A 26,756-nucleotide genomic window follows, 5' to 3' on the forward strand; every position below is an offset into this window, starting at 1 on the left:
GGAAATAATGGGAGTAAAATCCCTTTACCATGAGTTGCGCTGGGACTGATTCTATGGCCCCTAGGCATAAGAGATGATCTGTTTCCTGGTGAAGCAGGTTCTCATCAGAAGCATGTCTGAAGAGGCGAAGGAGAGTGGGACTGGGGGAGGGATGTGAACTGAATGGTGTAACCCTTTGAAATAATCTCCAAGACCCACCCGTCAGAGGTGATCTTCTCCCAACTGCTGTGAAAGAGGGCCAGGCGACTTCCGAAGGGGCGTGACACAGTAGATGGCAGCTCATGTTACAAATTATAGTTGTTCAGACCTTCAACCAACCTGCCGAAAGTGTTTAGAAGAGGTGGTCTGAGAGGTTACTGGTTGAGGTTTTGACTGCTTCTGAACCCCGAGCCTCTTATATTGGGGTTCATAATAGCACTGAGACTGTGGGTACTGTTGTGTCCTGTCCTGTGGCTGAGTGCTACATCTTCCATTCTGTACCTTCCATTCCCGCGTACTAGATTCTTAGGGAGCGTAATGTGGCCTAGGAATCCTTCAAGGTGTGGAGAGAAGAGACTGACTTCTCTGCGAAGAGCTCGGGCCCTTCAAACAGGGGATCTTCCATCATCATCTGCAGCTCTTTGGGCAACCCAGAAAGGTGTTGCCAAGAAGACTGCCTTATTACCACTGCCGTGGAGATTGAGCGGACCACTGTATCAGCTGCATCCAGTGCTGTCTGTAACGCCGTTCTGGCTACTGACTGACCCCGTCTGACAATGGCCTGAAACAGCTCCTTTTGTGTCTCCGGTAAATGTTCCAGAAATGTATTGAGTTTCCCATAATTAAATAAAATTATATTTGGGCATCACAGCTTGGTATTTGATGACTCTAAACTACAATGTTGCAGACCAATATGCCTTCCTACCAAAGTGATCTAGCCTTTTACAATCCTGATTGTATGAGGTCAACTTGCCATGATGTTGCTTGCCTCCTGCATTAACCACATCTACTATGATGGAGTTGGGTTGCGGATGTTGAAATAGGAAGTCTACCTCTTTGGGAGGGATGTAGTATTTTGTCAGTTCTCTTAAAATCATCACCTAGTGATTGGGGGAGGCTTTACAACCTCATCTGGTGGAAATGGGGAGAAGTTTGCTCAGAGCAGTAGCTTCCCCTTCAAGCCCTTCTTCCTCTTGTGCAAAAGCTTCTTCCTCCCCAGCTCAGGGGCTCTGGACAGCGAGGCTGTAGGAAACTGTCTGGTGGACTCTCTGAGAGATACTGGATGGCCATGATGTGCAAGTCACCCAAGATCCCAATACCGCCATTGAGGGAAGGGTATTAGGTGGTGGGGTTGCCCCAGTGGGCCCGTACCATGATTATGTGTTGGCTCAATGGAATTGAGGAGAGCCCTTGTATTGTGACAGCAGACCACAATGAGAGGCCAGGAAAATGACATCCTCCTTGTCAATGGGTAATGGTGGCGCTGACCAGGCTATTAGTGGTACATGGCCTGATGCAGAGGGTGATTCCGGGTGCCAGGATGTGCTTGGTACCAGGGCCCCAGTACCAACTAATGGGGATTGTGGTTCTTTCCCAACCATCAGGTCTGTAGGGTACCAGAACTCTTGCGGTACTGTGGGCTCGTTATCTCAGTGTCTGTGGTAGTTTATCGGTACTTATAGCTGAGAAGCGTTCCCTAGATGGGAGCTTTGTCACACCCGGTACTGAAGGTTTACTTGGTGCCTCTCTTTTAGAGATGGTACAGTAACTGTCTTTGTCCTTAGAGGGTGGTACCACTGCCTCAGAACCTGACTCCTGGTGTCTCTAGGCAGTGCAGCTGAGCTCACAGCAAAGGCACCCTGATACTTCTGGTTACCACTAGTACCGATGTGGCTGCAATGGGGAACCCCTCTGGCTGGCCAACAACTCAGTTTGGGGGCTTGGAGCCCTTTTTCTCAAGCCTTTATAGGGAGAATCTGCTGGTCTTTTCTGCGACTCTACTCCTTTGTCATTGAAAGCTTTGGGGATGATCCGGGGTCTATACCGGAGTCCCCTGGAGGCTGAAGTGTCTTCTCCATAAGGAGGAGTTTTGACTTCAGCTCCCAGTTCTTGCAAGACCTTGGCTTTAGCTGGTTGCAGAGAGAGCACTTCTGCACTGGACACAGAGAGAGTGTCTGTCCATTACAGGAATTGACTCTTTGCAGGAGAGGCACCTCTTGAAGCCCAGCTGGGCATGCCCCTCGGAGGGAGGGCTATCACTCTCTAGCAGTTAGGAATGCAGAAGAAAGTTATTTCTCCCTCTTTTTTTTTTTTTTTTTTTTTTTAAACTGAAAGAACTTAGAGAGTCTTCTAAACGCCCCTGGCAGGAAGGGAGGGAATCCCCCTAGACAGGGCGGGAAATATAAATTAAAGTTCTTTTCTTTCTTTTTATCTCAATGGATAAACTGAAAACTCAATGATGAATAGTTTTTTCTCCCAAAGAGGTCTAGATGTTTAGTATCCTTGTAAAATAATGCTGACCTTTTCTGTTGCTTACTCTTCTTACTTACTGATGGAGAGTGTTTGGGACAGGATCTGAGAAGAGATAATCTGCCCCTTTAGCTGGTACATATTTTTTCCGCTCTTCAAGATGTAGGGGCAACAGTGGCCAGAATCTGTGACACAGTCTTTGCTGGTTCTCAGACTGCCTCACTGATAAAGAGGGCAACCTCATTCGGAATCAAGCTACAATGGATGTCCAATAATCTCTGAGGAGCCTCCTGCACTTCTAGTGGTATCTAGAGGTGCTTCAGCAGTCCTTTTTGACAGTTTTCAGGAACTGAAACCGAAGCTCAAACCACTGCCTTGTTGGGTGAAGATGACAGGACCAGTGGAGCTGAGATGTCCCCTTGTTCCAGCTGACTTCCTGACTAGGAAGCTGAGAAGGCTCCTCCTTGGGTTACAATGGCCTTCTTTCGCCTTGTGTCATGCTCACTACGTGGCCCCAGAGAGGGATGTCTTGTATACAGGTCCCAGGGACTTCAATAGGAACACTGAGGTGTTTCAGAGGGGAAGGGAGAAGGAGCCCCGGTGGGAGCATACCGTATCATATGAGACTGACAGTCACTAATGAGGGAGTGCTGAAACCAATGTTCCCTCTAATTTTTTCCATCCATGTGTGGAATAAATTCTGTTATAAGCACCGAGGTAATGTGCGGATATGCACCTCCAGTAGAAATAAAAAACCTAGATATAATGTTATCTTTTAAAAGTTACCATAGGAATGAGTACTCCAGACAGGACAGGTTAGGCGTTTTAGAACTCACTACTCAAAGAATTAAATTTATGTGTAAGAGAGAAATAAAAATTATGAAATGCATAGACCAGTCAAAAAACTAAAATAACACTTTGAAAGAATAAAATTACACAATATATGTGCACTGCAAGAAGTAACAATAATACAAGTGTGTTAGGAGGTGAGTGTGTGCTTGTGAGTGAGACACAGACACAGTGTGTGAACTGGATGCTGGGGAAGTTTCTGAGAGACACCATGTGCTGTCTCTTTAAGGCAATCACGGAAAGCTCTCCTGCTCCTGAGCCCTGTCCCACATTCCCCTGCTCTGCAAAGATGGGGTACATGGGCGGGGTGTGTGTGGAGAGACAGAGTGTGTGTGTGTGCTCACTGATAGGGAAGTCTCTGAGACACTGCGCGCTGTCCCTTTAAGGCACTCACTCACAACCCGGAAGGCTTGTTCAGACCTCAGCGGCTCACCTACTCCAAGTCCTGAGCCCTGTCTCCTCTCCCCTATTTTGTGGAAATAGGGTACAGGAATGGGGGGGGGGGTGTCAAGCTATGGACACTAGTGCTCTGTCTCAGACCCAGGGTAGCAAGAAGGAACTGTAGTGGCAGTTGGTCCTAGATAGCCCTTTTTAGCCTTGGTATGGTCCTACTGGGATCCAGGAAGTGATCCTGCGAGCGAAGCCTGCCCACTGCTAAAGGATCCCCCCCAGGCTAAGGGGGGGTCCACAGGACCTGGAGACCAAAAAATTACGGGGGACAACTAATAAAAGAAGAGGGACAGGAGTGAGGTCAAAGGGTCAAATGAAGCGAACCAGACGGGGACACCGAGCAGAGAACGCCGGACAGCGCCCACTGCTCCTCGAAGGCGTCAAGGGAGCCAGTGGACGCCGCCCAGAGGAACTCTGCCCGGATACATGAACGAATAGAGGACCTGAAATAGGCCCCACAGTCACAGGAGACTCCATAGGCCAACCTCCTCACTCTGGTTTTATAGATGGCCAGTTTCGCTAGGGCCAGGAGAGGTTGAGCAGGAGGTCCCGTGACTTTGTGGGGCGACGGATAGGGAGTGCATAAAAAAAAGGTGAGGAGAAAAGTGCAACCAAAATCTTAACAAAATATCCGTGAGGAGCCGGAATAGGGGCTGCAGCCTGGCACACTCCAGATAAACATGAGCCAGGGTCTCCCTCACGCCGCAGAAGGGACAGGTGTCTGGGATAGGGGCAAACCGCGCCAAGTACACACCCGTGCTCACAGCTCCGTGAAGGAGCCGCCAACCGATGTCCCCGGTGGGTTTCGGGATCAGAGTAGAATAAAGGCTGGCCCACCGGGGCTCCTTACCCTCCAGAGGTGGCAGAAGGTCCCGCCACTTCGTATCGGGGCGGGACGCGAGGGTGAGGACATGAAGAACATGGAGCATGAGCGTGTATAGATGTTTCCTTGGCGCGGCCCGGAACAGAACTGGCTGCAGATCGTGCAGCCGGCTCATGGTGAAGGGACGGGGGGGAGGGGGTGGTTGGGTCCACAGGGCAGGGGCCTGATGAAAAAGTCTGGAGAGCTTGGAATGGAGGGTGGGCGGGGCGTGCCCTCTCGCAGGACCTGATCGAGATAGTCCCGAGCAGCTGGCAGCAAAGCAGCCCTCACCTCCTGAAGGACGTGCCGCGGAGTACGAGGTCTGGAGAGCCCCATGCGCTGAGCGAGCGTCAGGGGATCCAGCCAGTCTCCCCGGTCTTAGTCCAGGAAGTCTCCAACTTTGGTGACTTCTGCCAGGACCAACCTCTGGCGCACCATGGGGGACTCCGCCACCTGCACATGGAGCTGGTATGGTGGTATAACTTTGGTATGGTGATAGGTAGGACCCATGCACAGACCAATGCTAGCAAAAACTTCCATTCACAGGCATATGAAGCACATGCACAACCTAAAGCAGAATGCAAACAGGGACAAGCACTCAAAGAAGGAATAAGCTACCTCCGTCCATGAAGCAGATCTCTCAGATGTCCAGGAGGGAGATCATGAACCAGTAATGGTGCTGAGGTCTGTGCCAGGGTATGTAACTTCTTGGTAGAAAAAAGTAGCAGAATGTCATCTTCGTCAGTTATCATTAGGTGTCTTAGTACCTTGAGCTGGATGGGTACCACAAATAAAGGCTCAGGCAGCAAGGCAGGAGGAAGTACAGTCAGTAACAGACAGTAATAACTGCTCGCACCCTGCACCAGTGCCATGGGTAGATTCTTCTGGGTGTGGTCCTTTGTTACTGGGATTTTCAGAGTCAGAAACAGTACATTTGTGCACACAGAGCTCTGATGCTGAGATCTTTGGAACTGACACTTTCAGTGCTGAGTGCTTCAGTCCACGATTACTAGTACCAGACTCGTCAGTGGCATCTGGAGACTGAGCAGAAATGTTGTGATGACTGCTTGATGTCAAGGCATCAATGGGACCCATTACGGCTTGCTCAGTGCCAGAGATGCACATCTGTGTCTCCAGTGACCATGGGATTGGTGCTCTTTGAGGCCTCTCTTCAAAAGATTGACCTGAGGACACTGAAGAGATACTGGCCAACCCCTTTGGAAAAGAGAGGGACTTCCTCAAAACGAAATGATCTCTGGAGCTCAAAGTGAACCGTTGACTTACTGGAGTGCTCTCAGAGACTGTACTGTCTGATCAGATAGACTTCTCATGCTCAGGAGTCAATGAAGCCATTGTGAAGTCTCAAGGAGGAATGTTTTCAGATGATCCTGGATTTTGGGGTCTTTTTAGAAAAGGAACAGCATATAGAGCACTTGTGTGGTATATGCACATCCTCCAAACAAAAAACGCTCTTACACTGTCTATTGTTGATAGAAATGGCTTCCTCACAAGAGGGACAGGTCTTGAATCCCAGGGTCTTGGACTTCACCGTGTCTAAGGGTCTGGTGCCAAGAGCACCTGGACTTGACTATAAAGCTAAAAGTTTTTGGTTTTTTTATATATATAGCTAATGAGCTAGAAAGCATAAAACTAACTACATAACAAACTACAGCTAACGAACTATGAGAATTAAGTAGCACATCGGGCAAAGATACTGCAGATGTTCAGTCTCACAACCACAAATGGAAAGAAGGAACTGGAGAGCAGTTTTGCCCACCCCATCCTTTATGCCTAAGCTATGGGGCACCCGAGGGCACCAATCTTCAAAGATGGTGGCCTCATGCTGTGCACCATAAATGCAGTACATGTGAACAATCACTTGAAGAATTGGAAGTGTTTTTTATAAAAATAATTTTGAAGATGACACATATCCCCCAAGCATAGCTTCCTAAAATCTGCAAAGTGTAAAGAGCACAATACATTATAAAATCCAATATGGATCTTGCTATGCAAAACTCATTTTCCAGGGCATGTCTTAGATTATGTGGAACGATACTAATGAAAGGCAATTGATCAGATGGATGGATGGATCTGACAACTAGAAAATAAATCTTCTTGGAAACTGAGGAAATTTGCTGTGGTAAACATAGAGAAATAAAAAAATGTAGAACCCTATGAGACATTTTTAGAGTAACTTTTAAAAAGAACCATAGTTTAAGGTTTCCCTTCATAAATGTAAAAAAGATCATTTTAATTATATAATCTTTTAATGACATCATAGCAACTAAGCAGTATTTGGTTTCATGATATTGCTGATTAATATATGTGTGGAATAATACCATACATACTATATGCTATTTAACATATTTTCATTTATAAACCCTAAATGTGCGTGCAATAAAAATGATCAAGTCACTTACTTCTGAGAGATGTGAGTTCCTTGCTTCAACTATTGCATACAATGATGAACGTATTATATTAACCAGGGTTTCAAAATATGGCAGGCAGTCTGTTTGATATTTAACACTTCTGACCTTAATCATATGAATGCGTCTTTCAATAGTCATACATATAATCTCATTTACATCATCTGTATACTTATTTAAGATTCCTCTGAAATCATGTGACGATAATTCCCTTTGTAGTGCTAAGATTTCCATATTCATAGTTTTAGCTTCATTCACCATGGCACAGTATCGCAAAAAGTTTCTGCTATAAGATTCAACTTGTTCCATTGAACTACTAAGAATAGACAGAAGAGTCAAAATCTGTAGATTTAATATTGTAAGAAATAGTTACAAATTTCATTTTGACAAAGGGTTGGTCTAATTAAATTTTCTCTGTTAACAGCAATTTAGATATCTACTGACCAGTTTTGTAAATTAATAATTTTTCAAAACAGTAATTGTCAAAATAGATAAGTTGAACTTCTGTAAAAAAAAAAAAAAACCCAGGAGCTATACTTTCTTACATAAATTCGGATTGGTATATTCATATTTAGTTTACAACTAGCTCCAAAGAGTCCTTCCTAAAGATTCACTTCTAATATGATGCCAACAGAAAGCAAGTTGATAACATTTTTTCAAATATTGCCACCGCTGGGTTTCCCAGAGCATCCTGTGTTTGTGTCTATTAGAATGTTAACTCTTCAGGGCAGGGAGAGTGTTATTTTCTGTTGTGTACAGTGCCAAACACAGGGTTAGCATTCAACATATAACAGATTATTTTAAAATATACGTTTACAATCAAATGTTATGTTACTTAGATACATTTTTTAACTTTGCACCACACACTTTGTTTTGGTAGCATGGATCTGTTCCTAGAAGTAGCTCCCAATTGGGCCATGGAACTGGATACTCTTTTTCCCACAATTCTGTACAACTTTCAGGTGACTGCATTATTTTATGTAAAGACTGAGTGATGAAGACTGACAGATGAGTATCACGAGAAAATGGAATAACCTGAGCTAAAAAGAGATAATTAAAACAAGTTAATTTTCTGAGACTCTTCTCAGAACTCAAATTTACAATAATACATAAACAAAGATCATAAACAGTATGCATATTCCACTCTCCAATTACACTAATATTGTACTTCCCCATATAATCTACCGCAATATGATACATAATGAAGAAATCACCACACTGAACTGTATATATTGAATTAAAAATTAAGATTTCTATAGCGTCCTTATTGTCTATGTAGTTTATAATTTACCATTATTTCACGGCAATCTGTGTCTCATTTCACATACAAAATCTTGGAGCTCTAAAATCCTTTTTTTTCTATTAACAAATTATATTTAAGTATGAATAATTCCAAGCCTCCAAAGATAAATTTGTTACTTACAAAAGAGAACAATATTGATTTGGTGCACCACATATTATGCACAGGAGGTGAAATAACAGAGCATAAGGAAAATATATTGCAGAATTTCACACAACAGTGATGCAAAGTATTTTAAAAGCTGTTAAGATATTCTAGTGATGGAAAATATTTCTGTCTAAACTCAAGGGGCCAAATCCTGAGGCCATTGCAGTTGTGCCAGCGTAACTGAGGCCAGGATGTATTTACTGTGACCCCAGTTTTAACCCCTGGAGTTAAGATTAATGTGCATACACATAAGTGCCTCCTGTGACACTTTTCAGAGTGGTAGCCATGTTAGTCTGTATCACCAAAAACAGCGAGGAGTCCTTGTGGCACCTTAGAGACTAACAAATTTATGTGGGCATAAGCTTTCATGGGCTAAAACCATCAGATGAAGATGCATCTGATGAAGTGGGTTTTAGCCCATGAAAACTTATGCCCAAATACATTTGTCAGTCTCTAAGGTGCCACAAGGACTCCTTGATGTTTTTCCTGTGACACTGTCACTGAAAGCTAGTTTGTGCCAGTGGTAGGGACAAGTGCTATTAACATGGCAAGTATAACTGCACATATATATTTACTAATTTTTGGTGTCAGGATAAATAAAAAGAAGAAACGCAACAGGGCCAAAGTCACCACTGGTATAAGTAGCAGCAACTCTTGTGAAGTTAATAGAAGTGCCCCCACTGTGCCACAGATTAATTTGGCCTTTGGTATCTAAATATGCTATAATATTCAATATATGCAAGTATAAATGTACCGTATTTTCCGGCGTATAAGACGACTGGGCGTATAAGACGACCCCCAACTTTTCCAGTTAAAATATAGAGTTTGGGATATACTCGCCGTATAAGACTACCCCTCTTCCAACGCACACCAAAAAAAAATTAAAAAACATCAGATTTGATTTCAATATGGTAATTTTAATTCAAATGCTTATGACATGCAGGTACTTAGCAGGAAAACTGTCACTTATAAACATAAGGCTGTTTGTCATCAAACATGTAAACATAAAACAGTGCAAGTGGATTAAACCATCTTTTCTGTTACTCCATATTGTCTTGCAGCAGCGCAGTTATTATGTTCCATGGCAAAGTTTACAACTTTAAGTTTGAAACTGGCTTCATATTTCTTTCTTCTTGCTGGTGGAGCCATGATGGCGTTTTGACTGTTGGACATTTGTATACTGTACTGTATGTACTGGTGCTATACTGTATGAACAGGTACAGATACTGGTGCTGTACTGTATGTGGTACCCAGTATACAACAACCAGCCAATCACGGCAAGCGATGTACCTTACCGGCGATTGGCTGGTTGTTGTATACAAAGCCTGCTTGGATTGGTCAGCTCTCCCTGCCTGCCCAGCCCTCCCTGTCTCCAAGACTATCAGAGCGGTAGCGCAAACACGCCTCTTTCACCCGTCTGGCCCGCCCTTGTATCCTATTGCCTCCTTCTCTGCCTCTCAGATCTCGCACATGTGCGCCTGCGCCGCTTCACTGCAGTCCTCAGGAGCGAGATCTGAGAGGCAGAGAAGGAGGTACGGAAATAGGATACAAGGGCGGGCCAGACGGGTGAAAGAGGCGTGTTTTTCTGGGCACAGCGCCGCTCTATCTCTTTTTTCCATACCCCGGGCGTCCCGGACGCCTGCAGCTTGCTCCGCCCTTCACTTACACTTTCCCGGTGAGGCGCCCCCTCACCTTGTCATCGGGCGGGGATGCGGCCGCGGCCGTTTTTGAGCTCCCCCCACCATATGCGGCGACCGCAGATTCTCCAGTCCGGCTCGGAAGTTTCAGCACCCGCCCTATAAGACGACACCCGGCGTATAAGACGACCCCCGACTTTTGAGAAGATTTTCCTGGGTTAAAAAGTAGTCTTATACGCCAGAAAATACAGTAATAATTATTTCAACAAACAGAGGTAAGGGTTCCCCACCTTTTTGGAACAACAGGCATACAGGAACATATACATCCATCTATGTTAGACATGAAGAATGCAAGATTGTTAATATATATGTAACTAAATTTGCAAATCAGCCGCTACTTGCTATAGCTAAATTCAGCACTTTTCATCTTCATAGTGCTGTACAACCATATACAAACCAATCCTCACAACACCCTTTCAGGTAGGTAGTGAAACTTGGTTTAGGTGAACACTCAAATGACCACCAAAAATTGGTTAACAGAAATAGTTTTCGAATGAAAGCAGAAAAGAATTTCACAAAATTGTACAGTCAAGATATTTGATTCAATCCCTACTGCCAGAACCTATTGTGCTGGGCCTCATTAGCAGGAAGCCTGTCCAGTGGAAAATCACGAAGACCATAATTTGCCCACAAGTCCCACTCAAATGGGACAGCTGAAGCCAGTTGGTAGAGCCTAGGAAGTGGGTAAGAATGACCAAAGAGGGCAAACCTAGTAAGAAATTAAAGCTGCTCTCCCCTTGAGGAACTACTATCGGAAGATAGTGTAAACATTGCCACTGTTCCTGTAGATTACTGTCTTGGTGCAACTGCTCCTACAGGATCAGATGGATGCAAACTGCATCCCTATCCCATTGTATTTATAGGGTGAACCAAGCCTAATAGGAACACTGAGGTCAGGAGGGAGGGATAGCTCAGTGGTTTGAGCATTGGCCTGCTAAACCCAGGGTTGTGAGGGGGCCAGTTCGGAATTTGGGGCAAAAAAATCTGTCTGGGGATTGGTCCTGCTTTGAGCAGGGGGTTGGACTAGATGACCTCCTCAGGTTCCTTCCAACCCTCTGATTCTATGGGTACGTCTATACTTACCCGCTGGTTCGGCGGCAAGCAATCGATCTTCTGGGATCGATTTATCGCGTCTTGTCTAGACGCGATAAATCGATCCCGGACGAGCTCGCCGTCGACACCGGTAATCCTGCTCTGCGAGAGTAGGCAGAGTCGACGGGGGAGCCTGCCTGCCGCGTGTGGACCTGCGGTAAGTACCTTTAAGTTCGAACTAAGATACTTGGACTTCAGCTACGTTATTCAGGTAGCTGAAGTTGCGTATCTTAGTTTGAACTGGGGGCTTATTGTGGACCAGCCCTATGATGTGTTAACATAAGAAGCTGCCCCATACAGATTTCATATGCTATTTTATATAATGGCAAATTGAGACAAAGAGAGGTTAAGTGATTAGCCAAAGCCACACAGCTGGTTAGTGGCAAAGACAATATTAGAACTCAGGAGTTCATAGCTTTCACTACAGCATGCTACCACAGTGCCCTAAAGAACGATACTGACATTAACTAGTCCAGGATTATCCCCAGATTTTGTGGGCATAGGATGCATCCAATTCTGACCTCACCTGTGATTGGGCCTCCCAGTCTCTGCAAACTGACAACAGACCCTGCCTACCAGGCAAGCAAAAACTGCTACTGGTACAAGCCAGCCAATATACAAGAGCAACAACAGAATAAGGATGAAACCAATAGGAAGACCTCACTGCCATGGACTCCTTGGTAGATTGTGATGCTGGATCCAATCTATCTTAAAGTAACTGTACTTTGAGATGTGTGTTCTATGGGTGCTGCACGTCAGGTGCACAGACACCTTTAATTGAAGATTTTTTGCTAGCAGTGTAGACATGGTACACACGTGCTCTAGCTGTCCTTGTGCCCTGTACTAAGGGTATACAGGGCAGCATGGGATCAACTGCCACTCCACTTCATTTGCTACTGTGGATTCTTCAAATATTAAGGACTCTGAAGCAGAGGGGAAAGATGGTGGGTAGTGGAGCACCAACAGGGACACATCTAGAAGAATTCCAATTACCATACATGGCAAGAAACCTTCCTTGCTTTGTTGAGTGACAGTCCCAAATGGGTGTTCCACTTCAGGTGACTCCCAAGTAGCAATCCTCTTATGAGGATGGGAGCTTCAGAATCTTTTTTTTTTTTTTTTTTTTTTTTTTTTACTTACAGCAGATTGAAGCATAGCCAAAACAAGAGAAGCATCAACTCAAGAAGTTTGAACAAGGGCATAATGTCTAGTAAACACTGGATAGAGCCCAACATAGTTGTTTTACAAATATCAAGTATAAGGACATTCGCTAACTGGGCCATGTAGAATGAGCCCTTGTAGAATGAACTTAATATTTGTAGGTGGCTTTATTTTCAAGGTTTCGTAACAGCTTTATATACATGCCACAATCAGATAAGATAAACTTTGATATGTAATTGGGCAGCCTTTCAGTCCTTCTCCAAACAAGACAAAGTTTTAGAGAAGCTCAGAAAGGTTTAGTTCTTTGTTGGTAAAAAGCGAGAGCTGTCCACATATAATGCATTCAATCTGGCCTCCCCAGAATTCCCAGAAGATTTAGGATAGAACTCCAGCAAATGAATTTCCTGATTAATATGCACATTTGGGAGCACTGTGGGAATAAACCAAGAGCGAAGATGAAGTGTTACCTTGTCCCCATGAAACACAACATAAGGCTGGGGGGGGGGGCTTTGGGGGGGTGTCTGCTACAAGAGCTCCCAACTCCCCAACCCTCCGGGCTGAAATTATAACCACTAGGAAAGACACTAATTGATAAGTGTACGAAGGACCAATTGACTAAACATTTGAATGGAAGTCTCATTAAAGCTGACAGAACCAAATTAAGGTCTTCAATCTGTGGCAGTCATCTAACAGGCAGGTAATGCTTTACTAGCTTTTTGAGAAATCTAACTATCTTAGGGTGAGTGAAAACGTAACACTCCACCAGAAAATGAAAGGCACTGATGGCCTCTAACTGAACTATTATCTAACTCAACAAAATCCCACATCCTTCTAATATCAGTCAATAACTAACATCTGAGGTAATGGAGAAACTCTGGGAGACTGATCTCTTTCCTCACCTCAAACTCGGCATTTAGTCCATTTACCAATACAAGTTTTTCAAGTTGACCACTTCCTGCTGTTCAACAAAATATTATGAAGATTCTTTAAATATTTCTCCTCAAAGTTTGAGACTCATCTAACAACTACACCATCAGGTGCAAGAACACCAGACTGGGATGGGAAAATATGTTCTTAGTTCTGGTGTAGCAGGTTGGACCTCAGGGGAGCTAATCATTGGAGTGGTTGAGAGATGGACTAAATCTGGGAACCAGCTTTGTTAGGACAATTTTGGAACTATGACTTAACTTGCTTTGTATTTTTTTAGCACCTTCTGAATTAAGGGAATAGCACAAAGGCATAAAACAGTATTTTCAAAACACAGAATCTGAAACATGTCCTCTGATGATCAGTGACCTTGGACTTTTGTTGACCTGGGTGGTGAAGAGGTCTATCTCTGGGAAACTCCACTCATGGAATATTGATTGAAGCACTTTTCCATTAGTTTTCCATTTGCTGTCTACTGAGAAATGTCTGCTTAATTTGTCCATCACTGTGTTCTGTAGACCTGGTAAGTGCACCTCTGTTATGCTGGTGATATCTCCACATGCATCACTTCTTTGCATAAGCAAAATGATCATGCACCCCCTTGTTAAATGTATATAGCACATAATGGTAGGAGGTGTAAGCATGCATTTCTTAGTGCTCTCAGTTGATATGTTGGGTAGATTTTTGAGCACTCCAGCTGCCCTGCACCACCACATGTTCATCCAGATGTGTCCCCCATGCAATTAGTGATGTGTAAGACATTATCATCTGTCATAACTATAAAGGGAAGGGTAACAGCCCTCCTGTGCACAATACTATAAAATCCCTCCTGGACAGAGACTCCAAAATCCTTTTACCTGTAAAGGGTTAAGAAGCTCAGGTAACCTGGCTGACATCTGACCCAAAGGACCAATAAGGGGACAAGATACTTTCAAATCTTGGTGGGGGGAAGGCTTTTGTTTGTGCTCTTTGTTTTGGGGGTTGTTCACTCTTGGGACTGAGAGGGACCAGACATCAATCCAGGCTCTCCAAATCTTTGTGAACAAGTCTCTCATATTTCAAATTTGTAAGTAAACAGCCAGGCAAGGTGTGTTAGTTTTTATCTTTGTTTTCTCAACTTGTAAATGTACCTTTTTGCTAGAGTGTTTATCTCTGTTTGCTGTAACTTTGAGGGGATTCCTCTGGGCTCTTCAAGTTTGATTGCCCTGTAAAGTTAGTTTCCATCCTGATTTTACAGAGATGATTTTTACCTTTTTCTTTAATTAAAAGCCTTCTTTTTAAGAACCTGATTGATTTTTCCTTGTTTTTAGATCCAAGGGGGTTGGATCTTGAGCCACCAGGAGTTGGTGGGAGGTAGGAGGGAGGATGGTTAATTTCTCCTTGTTTTAAGATCCAAGGGGTTTGGATCTGCGTGGCAAGGAAAAGACGGCATGGAAAGCCTTCCAGTTAGTGGCAATAAATTTTCTCAGAAACAACAAGGCAGACAACTGCAGGTTGTTGGTGGAAAACCTCCTCAAGGCATACAAAAGCCTTGGTTGCAACATGTCACTAAAGATACATTTTTTGCACTCTCATCTAGATTTTTTTTCCACCGAACTGCGGAGCAGTGAGCGACGAGCACGGCGAGCGATTTCACCAGGACATTGCAACAATGGAGAAACGCTATCAGGGCAAATGGAGCCCATCAATGCTTGCAAACTATTGCTGGACAGTGACAAGAGATGCTCCATTTAATGAATACAAGAGACAAGCCAAGAAGCGCCGAGTAGACACTGAATAGGACTAAACTATGTACAGAATAGTTTTTTGCCTTTTGTTTCATAATAAATTTGATTTATATAACCCTTTTGCTGATTTTTAAAGTGTTACATAAACAGGACAGGTGAAATATTATCATGTAAAGCAACCATAAACACATGAAAAGACCTAGGTTTACAATTTATGATTAAAACTCTACTATCTACACAATATACATAGACATAAAATGTAAAAACTTAAATATCTTAGAAACAGTAGCCAATCAGTTGTTTTAATTGTCATATTTGAATTCAGCACATCAAAATACATAATAAATAGCACATTTTATCTCTGAAGCAGACGACTTCTCAAAAATTGTAGACCAGTGTAATTTTTTCTTCCAAATAAATTCAAATATTTTTGGCCCTTGTCAGGCAAGGTTGATCTACAACCATGCTTTGACCTTTCAGTGACAATGTCTACTACTAAAAGAGTTATGAACTGGAAGGGAAAACAGGAACTGTGAGTCCTTGGGAGATAAATAATATTTCTTGTCAACTCTCTTACGTGTAGCTGGAATGGTGGCTGACTCATCCAAACACTTTTCGCTGGCTCAAATAACGCTTTGTTGATTGGAAGCATCACCCATTGGAAGATAACTGAAGTATACCCAATAATATGAGTTGAGATTCTCGGATTGCCTTTAAAGACATTTGTAAAGCATCAGCAATTCTTTTCATCGGTTCTTGAAACAGTTTAAAATCATCCGCACAAAATGGAGGTGAAGGCATGACAGCCTCACCCTGCAAGGTCGATGTGATGTTTTGAGAGACAAGTGATTCATCCCCTAGCTGTTGCACTTCCTGACATTATATGTCTTCATTCTGAACAGAGTGAATAGGAAGAGGCTGTGGCAACACTGGTTGTCTTCCATGAATCTTCTCATTGGAATGCTTTTGCACCGTCACATATCTATCCCCAAAAGGTTCCCACATGTTCCAAAAAGGCCATTGTGATGCCCCATATGCGAGAGAGGGAGGGCTCCAGGGAGGCTGGTACCAGGGCATATGAGAGTGATAATGTAGATTTTCATCCCAATTAGGTATTGAATAAACCCTTTCAGAGACAATCCCTGTAGAAGGAAACCTGTAAGAATAAGTGGGTGAACTGGGCACACACTGGTGAGAATCTTAGGAAAAATCTTCTTAATCAATGGCTCCTTAAAAAGAGATTTTGTTCTTCTCTAAAAATCTGTAACAACCCCTCACTATTAATCTATCCTAACTACACAAACTAATATAACTATGTATATATAAACACTACAACTAAGTGAGAAGCTAGCTATGCAGACACCACAGCATTCCATTACATGCCACACATGGTTGAGAAGGAATTGCAGCTGTGGGTGGTCCTGTACTGCCCTATGTATCTTAAGTATAGAGCATGAGGATAGCTAGAGTGTACCTATGGATCAACCAGACATTGATAGCAAGAAATATAATCAAAGGCACATGGGGTATACGCGCACCTGAAGTAGACAACCCATAGGAACTCTCTAGAAGAAGAAAATCTGTATTATTTTTGATCTGTCATCCAGATTAGTTCTATACATCATACTATAAATACGCAATGTCCTGAAACTATCCAATATAAGAAATAAGCTGATTTATGAAACGGAAATCCAATGGGCTGCCAAAGGGCACATATGACAGCCTACTCTAATCTTCAGTAGTGTATAAAGTCTCAATACAAAATTTATGCGTGGAATCAACATTTGTAAAAAAAAACAAAAGGAGTTGGACCACCACCACCAATGTTATTTTCCCCACACCCTTTTTCTCTCCCTCTATTCTTTGTATTTGCCTCCCTTTCTTTTTTGACTTCTATTTTTTTCCTCTTTTCTGTCACCCTTTCTTCATTTTCCTAAATCTCTCTCTTCCTCCCACTCCATAGCATTTGCTAACCTCTCCTCTTTTCTTGCTTGGTGGTTTGTTCTATTACATATTCGCTAGTATTTGCTTTATGAAGTGATACCAACAATCATACATACCGGTAGTATTTTCTAGACCATCCACAATTCCTTGTAGTTTTTTAGAAAACTGTCTTCTATTGGGAATTAAAAAGATATCTGTACAGAATGATGAAGAACTAGGAAAGAAAATAATCAACATTCTGAATATTGGTAATACATTTAAAAAAAATGTGCATACTATTATAGAGGTTTCAACTAAAATAGACTCATAGACTCATAGACTTTAAGGTCAGAAGGGACCATTCTGATCATCTAGTCTGACCTCCCGCATTATGCAGGCCACAAAGCCGTCCCAACCCTTTCCCTTGACTCTGCTGTTGAAGTCCCCAAATCCTGTGGTTTAGAGACTTCAATTAGCAGAGAATCCTCCAGCTAGCGATCCCTGCCCCATGCTGTGGAGGAAGGCGAAAAACCTCCAGGGCCTCTGCCAATCTACCCTGGAGGAAAATTCCTTCCCGACCCCAAATATGGCGATCAGTAGAACCCCGAGCATGTAGGCAAGATTCTCCTGCCAGACCGCCAAATGCCCACTTTTACCCCATTACTATCAGCTGTTATACTCTGAATAGTGTGTTGTTAAATATGTTTCTAAGACTACACTTACCATTCCTGTTTTAATTCTGCTTTATTATCTGATTCAGGGTTGACTTCTGCTTTGCCTGCTATAGAAAAGAAAGCACAAGTATTGAACAAAATTCTAATGTCTTACCTCCTAATTTGGTGTCTTATATCCCTTAACATGCTAATCAGTCCAAACAGTGGTTGTAACTTCTTCTACCAACAGATGGAAACAGGAAAAAAGTCAAGTGTGTGTGACACTACTCTCTTTTTATGGAGATAAGGGTGCTGGCAGGCTCAATGCCCTCAGTTTGAGACTTCCTGAGCAATAGAAACAAAATCTAAGAAAAATGTCAATTAAAATTCCTAAAAGACAAGTAATTCAGAGAAAAAGAGTGTCCTGGTCCAACAACATTGCTGCCCAAATTGAGTGGAATGGCATATTAAGAAGAGTAGAGAACAGATGGGTTACACACCTTGTAGTAACTTGAGTTCAAGATGTGTTGACCCTATATATAGTGAACATTCAGATTGTGAATGTGCTCCATGTGCCCAGAACCAGAGACCTTGTTGTTAGCAGTGTCAGGAGGGTCTGAGCATGCACCCCCACCATCCTCATGCTCCACCCTAAAGGAATAAAGAGGGCTGCTAGACCGCTGCCATTTTAGTTCCTTTCTACCGCTAGTCTCCAGTAGGGGGAACCAGGTAGTGCAGAAGGAGAGCATGTAGTATACAACACACAGGAACAACACATCTCAAAGAACTCAAGTTACTACAAGGTGAGTAACTCATCCTTCTTTGACTGATTGTCCCTATCTATAGTGAACTTCAGGTGATTCATATGCAATGCCTCTTTAAGGAAGTGGGTTCCTTGAGTCCTATGGCACAGTAAATTGCAGAACTGCCCTGCCTAGGGAAGCATCAAAAGCAACTCCTTGCACCAGTGCCTGTTGTCTAGTGAAGGTGTGTACAGAACTCCAAGGTGCTGCTCTGCAGAAGTCAGTAATAGGAACTTCTCCAAGGGAAGCAACCAATCCTGCCTGAGCACTAGTCAAATGAGTTCTCACGCTGCCCTCAAAGGAAATATAATTCATCTTGTAGCAGTCAGATGCACATTGAGATCCATTTCAGCACCATCTGGGAGGAAAGAGCCTCTCCTTTCATAAATTCCACGAATGAGAGAGTTTATGGGATTTTCAAAATGATTTTATTCTTTGTAGATAAAAGGCAAGAGCCCTGAGCATGTCCACTGAAAGCCATGAGACCTCCTCTCTGATAGAACAAGGCTTACGTAAAAATAGAGGTACATAATCTGGTTGATGTGAAATTCCAACACCTCCTAAGAGATAAACTACAGATGTAGTCTTATGAATACCTTGCCCCTCTGAAAAACTGTACAGGGAGGGTCAGCCATAAGCACTCCTAGTTCCCTGACCCCAGTTCTTCTGGCTGACTGGATAGAGACCCGAAATGTTATCTTCTGAGAAAGATATAGAAGACAGCAGGATGCCAGGGGCTCAAACGATGGATGAGATACCATAAGGTATAAGCTGAAGGAGCTAAGACATAGCCCTAAGGCAGTGGTCCCCAAACTTTTTAGGGTTGCATCCCCTTACCCGTCTGCACACACACACACACCCCAGCCAGGGCCAGGAGCGGGGCTGTGGGGCATGGATGGGGTAAGGAGGCCGAGGCTGGGGCTGCAACTGCGGGTGGGTCTGGGTCTGAGTCCAGGTCCAGGTCTGCAGTCAGGGGCCAATGCTGGGGTAGGAGTGGAGCTGCACCTGGTCACGGGCTTGGCTGCTGGCCCCCCACTGCAGCCTGGCTGCGGCTACGCTCTCAGTCCCAGAGCCGCAGCCATGGAATGGAGTTACGGCCATATGGAAAATCATTACTAAAATTAGGGAAGATAGGGATCAGTACAAGCATTGTAAGCTGGATAAGAAACTGGCTAACGGAGAAGGCAACGGATTGTGCTTAGGGATACAACTCTCTGGGGGTTCCTGGTCTATTTTTTCATGGCTGTCTCAGTGGGCAGGGGACCCCTTCGACCTGTCTGACTAGTAGCCCCAGGGCGTATCAGAGTTAGAGACGGAAGGCTGGGTGCAGGCTGGCCGCAGGCTGGCCATAACTCACTGTCAACCAAGCCTGGGAATGCTGTCTCACACACAGAGCACTACTTGGATTGGCTCAACCCTTACTTGAGGACAGGGACATAGATGGGTACCACAGTGATATCAGAAGCAGCTGAAGTCCTGGTGCCAGGCGTTGAGGTCTGGAGAGGGAGGTAACTCTGGTTCTGGAAGCAGTAGAAGGTATTCTAGAGCTAAGCAGAGAGCTAGAGTCATTTCTATAACTCAGATCATTGAAGTAGAAGATATTGATCCAGCGGTACCAATGAGGGTTTTGGTGCCAGAGAAGCAGCCCCAGTATTGGAAAGTGCCACAATTTTGCCCTTCAAAATTTCAGTCCAGTCCTTCCTGGTACTAGGTGGTTCTGCTCCAGAGCAGAAAGCTCCCAACGACTTGGTTCAGGACGGACTCCTGCCACTGTCTAGGAAGTTTGGATGCCATTAGGCTTACTTGGGGAGTTCCCCCTTTGCATCAAACCAAAATGAATGCTGACTGATGAAGCACTTTGAGATGAATCTAACCAACACATCTAGTGGCCATTCCAGCTGTCTGTAGAGATTCTCAAATGCCACATCTTCAGATGCTGGTTGAAGTATATGAGGAACTCTTGAAAACAATTAGCATGTACCTGTCTTTGTGAAATTATCTAATTACGGTACTTAATTCTTGCCAAACCTGACACCCAGAAAAAGACAGCAAATATTCTCCAGAGAAAGATGCATATGAGGAATATCTGGAAGCAGTTTGCACATTTTATTGACTGACCACAGATATTTTCCATAAGCAATGTGGTAGGAAGCTTGTGAAAAAGACATAGTTTTAGCTTCCGGAAAGTTTCCTGCAGAGAGAAACAAACATCTCAAGATGGTATGCCACTCTAAAGATTAAGCTTAATCAAGGGACTGCTGGTCTCCTTCTCAAAAACATTATTTTTTATTCCCCATGTTTCAATCACTGGTATGTGGAGTCACAACCAAGTATTTGGGCTAGCTTACAGCAGTAATTAGAAAACATGAAAAATGATAGAGTATCACACACACACCTTAACAGATGTAAATGATTTTTTTAAATATAAAAATACTTAGAAATTAAATGCACTTCATTAGCCACTAGTAAGGCCAGAAAATACAGTAATCTTTAAATAAAAATGTTATTGCTACATGCAAAAATACTAGCATTTACATAATATTCAATCTCTACTGTGCTACTGGATATACTCTAAATCCTATTTCAGTAATAGTTTACACGTCAGTTTCATATATGACACTTTTCTTTATTCCTAAAGGACTCTGTTTATCTTACCAGAAAAGTCAGTTTTTCCTTGACTTAATTTAAATGTCTCTTGTTTCTTTGTATTTTCCGACAGCTCCTCACATGCCCTTTTACTGTTACTCTGGGACCAACTTTTCAAATTTTCATCATTTTTTAACCTTTGCTTCAGAAACTCTACTGAGGTCAGTGAAAAATAATCATCATCTTGCATCTCACAGGGCTCCAGATCATCCTCCGGATGACTGCCCCTATCATTAATCTTCTCAAAAGGAATTCTTAGACCTATATTTACTTCAAATACTGGTGCATATTCTTGCTCTCCTTCCAGTTGCTTTTTTACATCTTCTAGCACCTAAATTGATATACAGATATTATTAAATTGCAAGGATACATTAAAATATTTAATATAGCATTTTTCTTACAAACTGTATCCCAAAACAAATAAAAGCCCAGAACATCAGACTATACAACAGCATAAATTACAAGTATCAGTTTTGTGAAAACACTGTACTGTGAGAAAAAAAAAACACATCTGATCCTAAAACCAAAAGCTGAGGGAGATTATTGATTATCATCAGTGTAAAAGTGCCAATTAAAAAGTAGATGTATGAATGTTAGAAATAATTATTCCAGATACAAAACAGAGCCAGAACTTCTGATCTGGAGATGACAGGATGAAATCATTAGACCATTACAGATAGGGACTAGTCAGAAGTGAATTTTATTACCAATTCTGTCCTTGGTTTCAACATAGGGTGACCAGACAGCAAGTGTGAAAAATTGGGACAGGGGGTAGGGGGGTAATAGGCGCCTATAGAAGAAAAAGCCCGAATCTCAGGACTGTCCCTATAAAATAGGGACATCTGGTCACCCTATTTCAACAAGTCACAAAACTGTGCTTCATTTTTCCCTAATTCCAAAATGGGAGTAGCACTTATCCTAGGGGTGGGCAAACTTTTTAGCCTGAGGGACACATCAGTTTCCGAAATTGTATGGAGGGCAGGTTAGGGGAGGCTGTGCCTCCCCAAACAGCCAGGCGTGGCCCAGCCCCTGACCCCTATCCAACCACCCCCCTGCTTCTTGCTCCCTGATGACCCCCCTGGGACTCCCATCCAACCCCCTGTTCCCTGACGGCCCCCCCAGGACCCCGCCCCATCCACCATTCCCGCTCCCTGTCCCCTGACTCCCCCCTGCAGACCCATCCAACCCACCTTCTCCTTCCTGACTGCCCCCATTCAACCCCCGTTTCCCACCCTCTGATTGCCCCAACCCCTATCCACACACCCGCTCCCTGACCACCTCCCCGAACTCCCCTGCCCTTTATCCAACCCCCCCTCCCCGTACCCTGCCCCCTTACCGCACTGCCTGGATCACCAGCGGCTGGCGGCGCTACAGCCGTGCCACCCAGAGCACCAGGACAGGCAGCTACGCCGCCCGGCTGGAGCCAGCCATGTCACTGCGCAGCACAGAGCACCGAGTCAGGCCCCGGCTCTGCAGCTGCGCTGCGCCAGGAGCTCACAGCCCCGCCACCCAAAACATTGTGCCATCAGCGCAGTGAGCTGATGCTGCAGGGGAGAGGGAACAGCAGGGGAGCAACCAGGGGCTACCTTCCCAAGCCAGTAGCTCAGGGGCCGGGCAGGAGAGTCCCATGGGCCGGATGTGGCCCACGGGCCATAGTTTGCCCACCTTTGATTTATCCACTTTTATGGGTCTGTTTTTGAACCTCAGATGGATGCAGATGCATTTTTTATGAATTACAAGCCTTTTAATTTCAGCTGCTTATTTTTAGTAGATTTAATAGTAAACTTGTAGAATACTTCATATTTCCACACCTCCTTAGTTTTATTATATATTGACTACTTTAATAGTGTCAAATAATATTACAAATTTTAATACCTGGGTGGGTTTAAATAAAACCTATTAATATTTATTGGTATACAATTGTTAGCTAAAAATCATTTGTTGTGTGATTTGTAACAACAGATTCAAAATCTCAATCATTTTCATTATTCTTCTTGTGCCAAATGATGAGAGCCTCACTCAGTTAACTCATGCAAACTCCCACTAAAATGAATAGATTTAATAAAAAACTTAATGACTCATTTTTGTTTTTAAAGTATCCCTCTACCCTGGTGCAGAATAGATGCATACCATTCCAATAGGAACTCTAATACTTCCCAGATCCTTCTGGTGCACTGAGACACTACACCTGCTGCTACACCATACTAGCAGCACTAACCCCCTGCGGTACTTGTACTCAGAAAGAGGAATACAAAGACTAACTGTGGCCATTCACTGTGGAGCAGGGGAGAGACTGGCTTTCACATGGGAAAAGAAAACCATTATGCTGTTCCTCCCACATGTGCAGCCCTGTGCATGTGCCCTCCATCTGATGGCATAAAGGGCAGGGCCACCCCAACCCTCTCAGTTCTTTCACCACCCAAATTTTGGTGATATTAGACTCTAGTAAATGGGATGGAACTTGGGTCATGGAATATATATATGTGTACAACACATCTTGAAGAACCAGTTATTGTACAGTTAAGTAACTATCATCTTCAAGTACTTGTACTCATATATATTCTACTGTTGGTGAGCCCAAGCAGTACTCCTTTCATGGAAGGAACTCGGAGTCTATTTAAACAGCAATGCACAACTGCCTTTCCAAAGTGTACATTGGCAATAAATGCTTCAACAATGGCATAATGTGGAGTGAACCTATGTATCTGCTTTATAAAGGTCTATGATTGGAACATTGTGCAATAATTTTTGCAGGTGGTACAATCTTTGCAAAGTCATAACAGGACCTGATGCAGGCAAAGGTCCAATCGGAAATTCCCATGCTGATAATAGATTATCTCTTTTCTCTGTGTACACTACGCAGAGTCTCAGTGAGGATCTACACTGTTTTGTCCTGTCTAAACAGAAAGTGCCCTAAAAGAATCCAGTGAGTACAACCTCTCCTCATCCCAGTGAGCGCAACCTCTCCACATCCCAGTGAACATGTAGTTTCAGAAAGAATATTGGTAGATGTATGACCTGGTTTAGGTGGAATTCCTGGATCACCTTTGACAAGAACTTTGAAGGAGAACTTAATAAGACCCTGTCTTTGTAAACAACTGTACATGGAGGTCCTACCATTAAAGTTTATAGTGCTCCAATTCTTGTTACCAATGTTATTAAAATGAGAAAAGCTGTCTTACCTGATAAATGGAAGAGAGCATGAGTCCAAAAACGCAAGTGGCAGATCCATAACTGCTACCAGAAAGACCTTATTCTTTTAAGCCCAGCAGATATTCCAAGTAGCTTGAATCTACGCTTTGGATGGTGACAGCACATGACAGTGGGCCCAAATAAAAATCTTCCCCACTTATCTAGGTAAATTGCGCTAGGTGAGCTTTTCCTGCTGTTAATAAGGATGTTCTGCATATTATGAGCAGATCTCACTCCAGTATCATTAGCCAGTCAACAACCATGCAGTGAGGGAGAGGCCGTAAGGATCTGGGTGCAGAAACTTTCTGAAATTCTTAGAGATTAAATCAGGGAACAATTGCATGGTTATGGGATGCTGTCATGACAGAGTCTGAATATCCAAAAACCAATATTGCAACAGCCATGTTAGAGTTATTAAAATAATGTTGGTCTGATCTTATTTCAATTTTGTTATAAAACTAGGAATCAATGCAATTGAAGGATATACACATAGATGTTCTGAGATGCAAAGAAGCCGGAATGCGTCTTATTGATTCTAGACTATGAATGGCCTGGAACAGAAATGGTCACACGCTGTTTTCTGTGTGTAGTGAACAGGTATAAAGCATGGATGCCCCATTTGTTAACTATAATCTGAACTATTTTGTGTTTCAGGGTCCATACATGATTGCTGATCAACTTCCTACTTACACAATCCACTAGAGCATTCTGCACTCTGGGAAGATGAGATGTTCTGAAGCAGATTTTATTTAATTTCATTTCAGGCATCCTGGCAATCTCAGACAAGTCCTCACTGTTGTACTTGGTTGAGCCTACAGATTGGTCCATATGTTTAGGATGGACTGAAACCTTTCCTGAGGCAGGTAGATGGTTGCAGTAGAGTTGAGAATGGCCCCAATAAACTCAATTCTTTGTACACAAGATAATATCAACTTTTCCTTATTTCAGACCCAGTTTTGCAAAAAGCAACTGGATTTGACAGATGCTCTCTGTTAGCTGGATTGTCCACAAATTAAACTGTCCAGTTATGGGAATACGTTGTCTGAAATGAGCTGATGAGAAGCTAAATGGAAGCACTGTATATTGGTAGTGACGACCCCCACTAAAAACCTTATGTATTTTCTGTGGCTTGGGCGGATAACCACATGAAAATAAGCTGCTATTGACCTCAAGGTTGCCTAACAATCGTTTGAGTCGAAGGGCAGGATAATGAAGGCAAGGGGCACCCATCCTTAATTTTAAGCTTTCTGAAAAGATGTTCAATTTCCTTCAGTCCAGGACAGGCCTGAAAATGCCCTCTTATTTTGGGTACAAGAAAATACCAGAAGCAAAACCCTCTTCCCCTGTGCTGTAAAGGGACCTCCTTCTATTGCTCCAAGACCTAGAAGAGACTGTACATCTTGAACAGTCCAATCTTCTGATAAATCACTGAATAGGGATGTGGTAGAGGTTGGTAGCGTACAGCAAAAAGTGGAATTGGATGGTGTATTCCAATTTCACAGCGCCTAGAACCCAGAACGATTGGTGGTTATGAAGTCGCAGATAGTGCAGAAATGGTACAACTGGTTCCCAGAGGAATTGGTTCCCAACTGCTCTCAGTGAAGTAGTCAAATTGTCTGCCTTGAGGCTGATGTAGGTCGATGGGTAGAGTTCATTGATGCAGATGTGGATGAATTTTTTCATGGAAACTTGTCACTCTCTGGAGAAATCAGCCTGCCAATGTTAAAAATAAAAAATATATGGAGATATACACCTATCTCATAGAACTGGAAGGGACCCTAAAAGGTCATCGAGTCCAGCCCCCTGCCTTCACTAGCAGGACCAAGTATTGATTTTTGCCCCAGATCCCTAAGTGGCCCCCCTCAAGGATTGAACTCACAACCCTGGCTTTAGAAGGCCAATGCTCAAACCACTGAGCTATCCCTCCCCTGAAAATAAATTGAAGTTTTAAAATTATGGAGATATACCTATCTCATAGAGGGATACTGGTATATCTGTTGAAAGGAGCACTGGCAGTGGCACTGTTGAGGCCCAGTAAATTAAGGTGGGGACTGAGGTATACATCTTCTTGGGGCCTGGGGTATATATTTCTAAAGATATTAGTGTCACTCTGGAGTCTTTAAGAGAGTATAAAGCCTTGTCAGTCTTTCCAATGAAGAGGTTGCACCATAAAGTTTGGAACTTCCCTACATATGCCTGATGTGGGAAGCCAGGAAGACCTCCCAATGGTGATAGCAGTCACTATGAAAACTGAAGGCTGTAGCTGCTGTGTCCAGAGTCGTTTGCAACAATCTCATGGCTATTTGCTGGCCCTCAGCCACAACAGATTTAAACTGGTCCTTCACTTTTTGAGGTAATTTGTCAGTAAATCTGTTCAGTGACTCATAGTTATTAAAATCATATTTCAATAATAGTGCCTGGTAGTTTGTAATTGTTATTTGGAGGCTACAACT

At 43.3% G+C, this 26,756-nt stretch overlaps 1 protein-coding gene across 1 annotated transcript in view; it reads right to left on the reverse strand.

Moving 5' to 3' along the window:
• The window catches only part of DNAH14 (dynein axonemal heavy chain 14), a 530,612-nt gene that overhangs the window by 363,466 nt on the left and 140,390 nt on the right, over positions 1-26,756 (reverse strand). Inside the window, 6 exon segments of the mRNA XM_065589985.1 lie at positions 7,030-7,377; positions 7,903-8,075; positions 15,968-16,228; positions 17,147-17,244; positions 17,733-17,790; positions 21,121-21,442. Of these exon segments, the coding sequence (XP_065446057.1) occupies positions 7,030-7,377; positions 7,903-8,075; positions 15,968-16,228; positions 17,147-17,244; positions 17,733-17,790; positions 21,121-21,442 (1,260 nt within the window).

This window comes from Chrysemys picta, chromosome 3, assembly GCF_011386835.1.
Source record: "Chrysemys picta bellii isolate R12L10 chromosome 3, ASM1138683v2, whole genome shotgun sequence".
In the NCBI taxonomy this organism is placed as follows: Eukaryota; Metazoa; Chordata; order Testudines; family Emydidae; genus Chrysemys; species Chrysemys picta.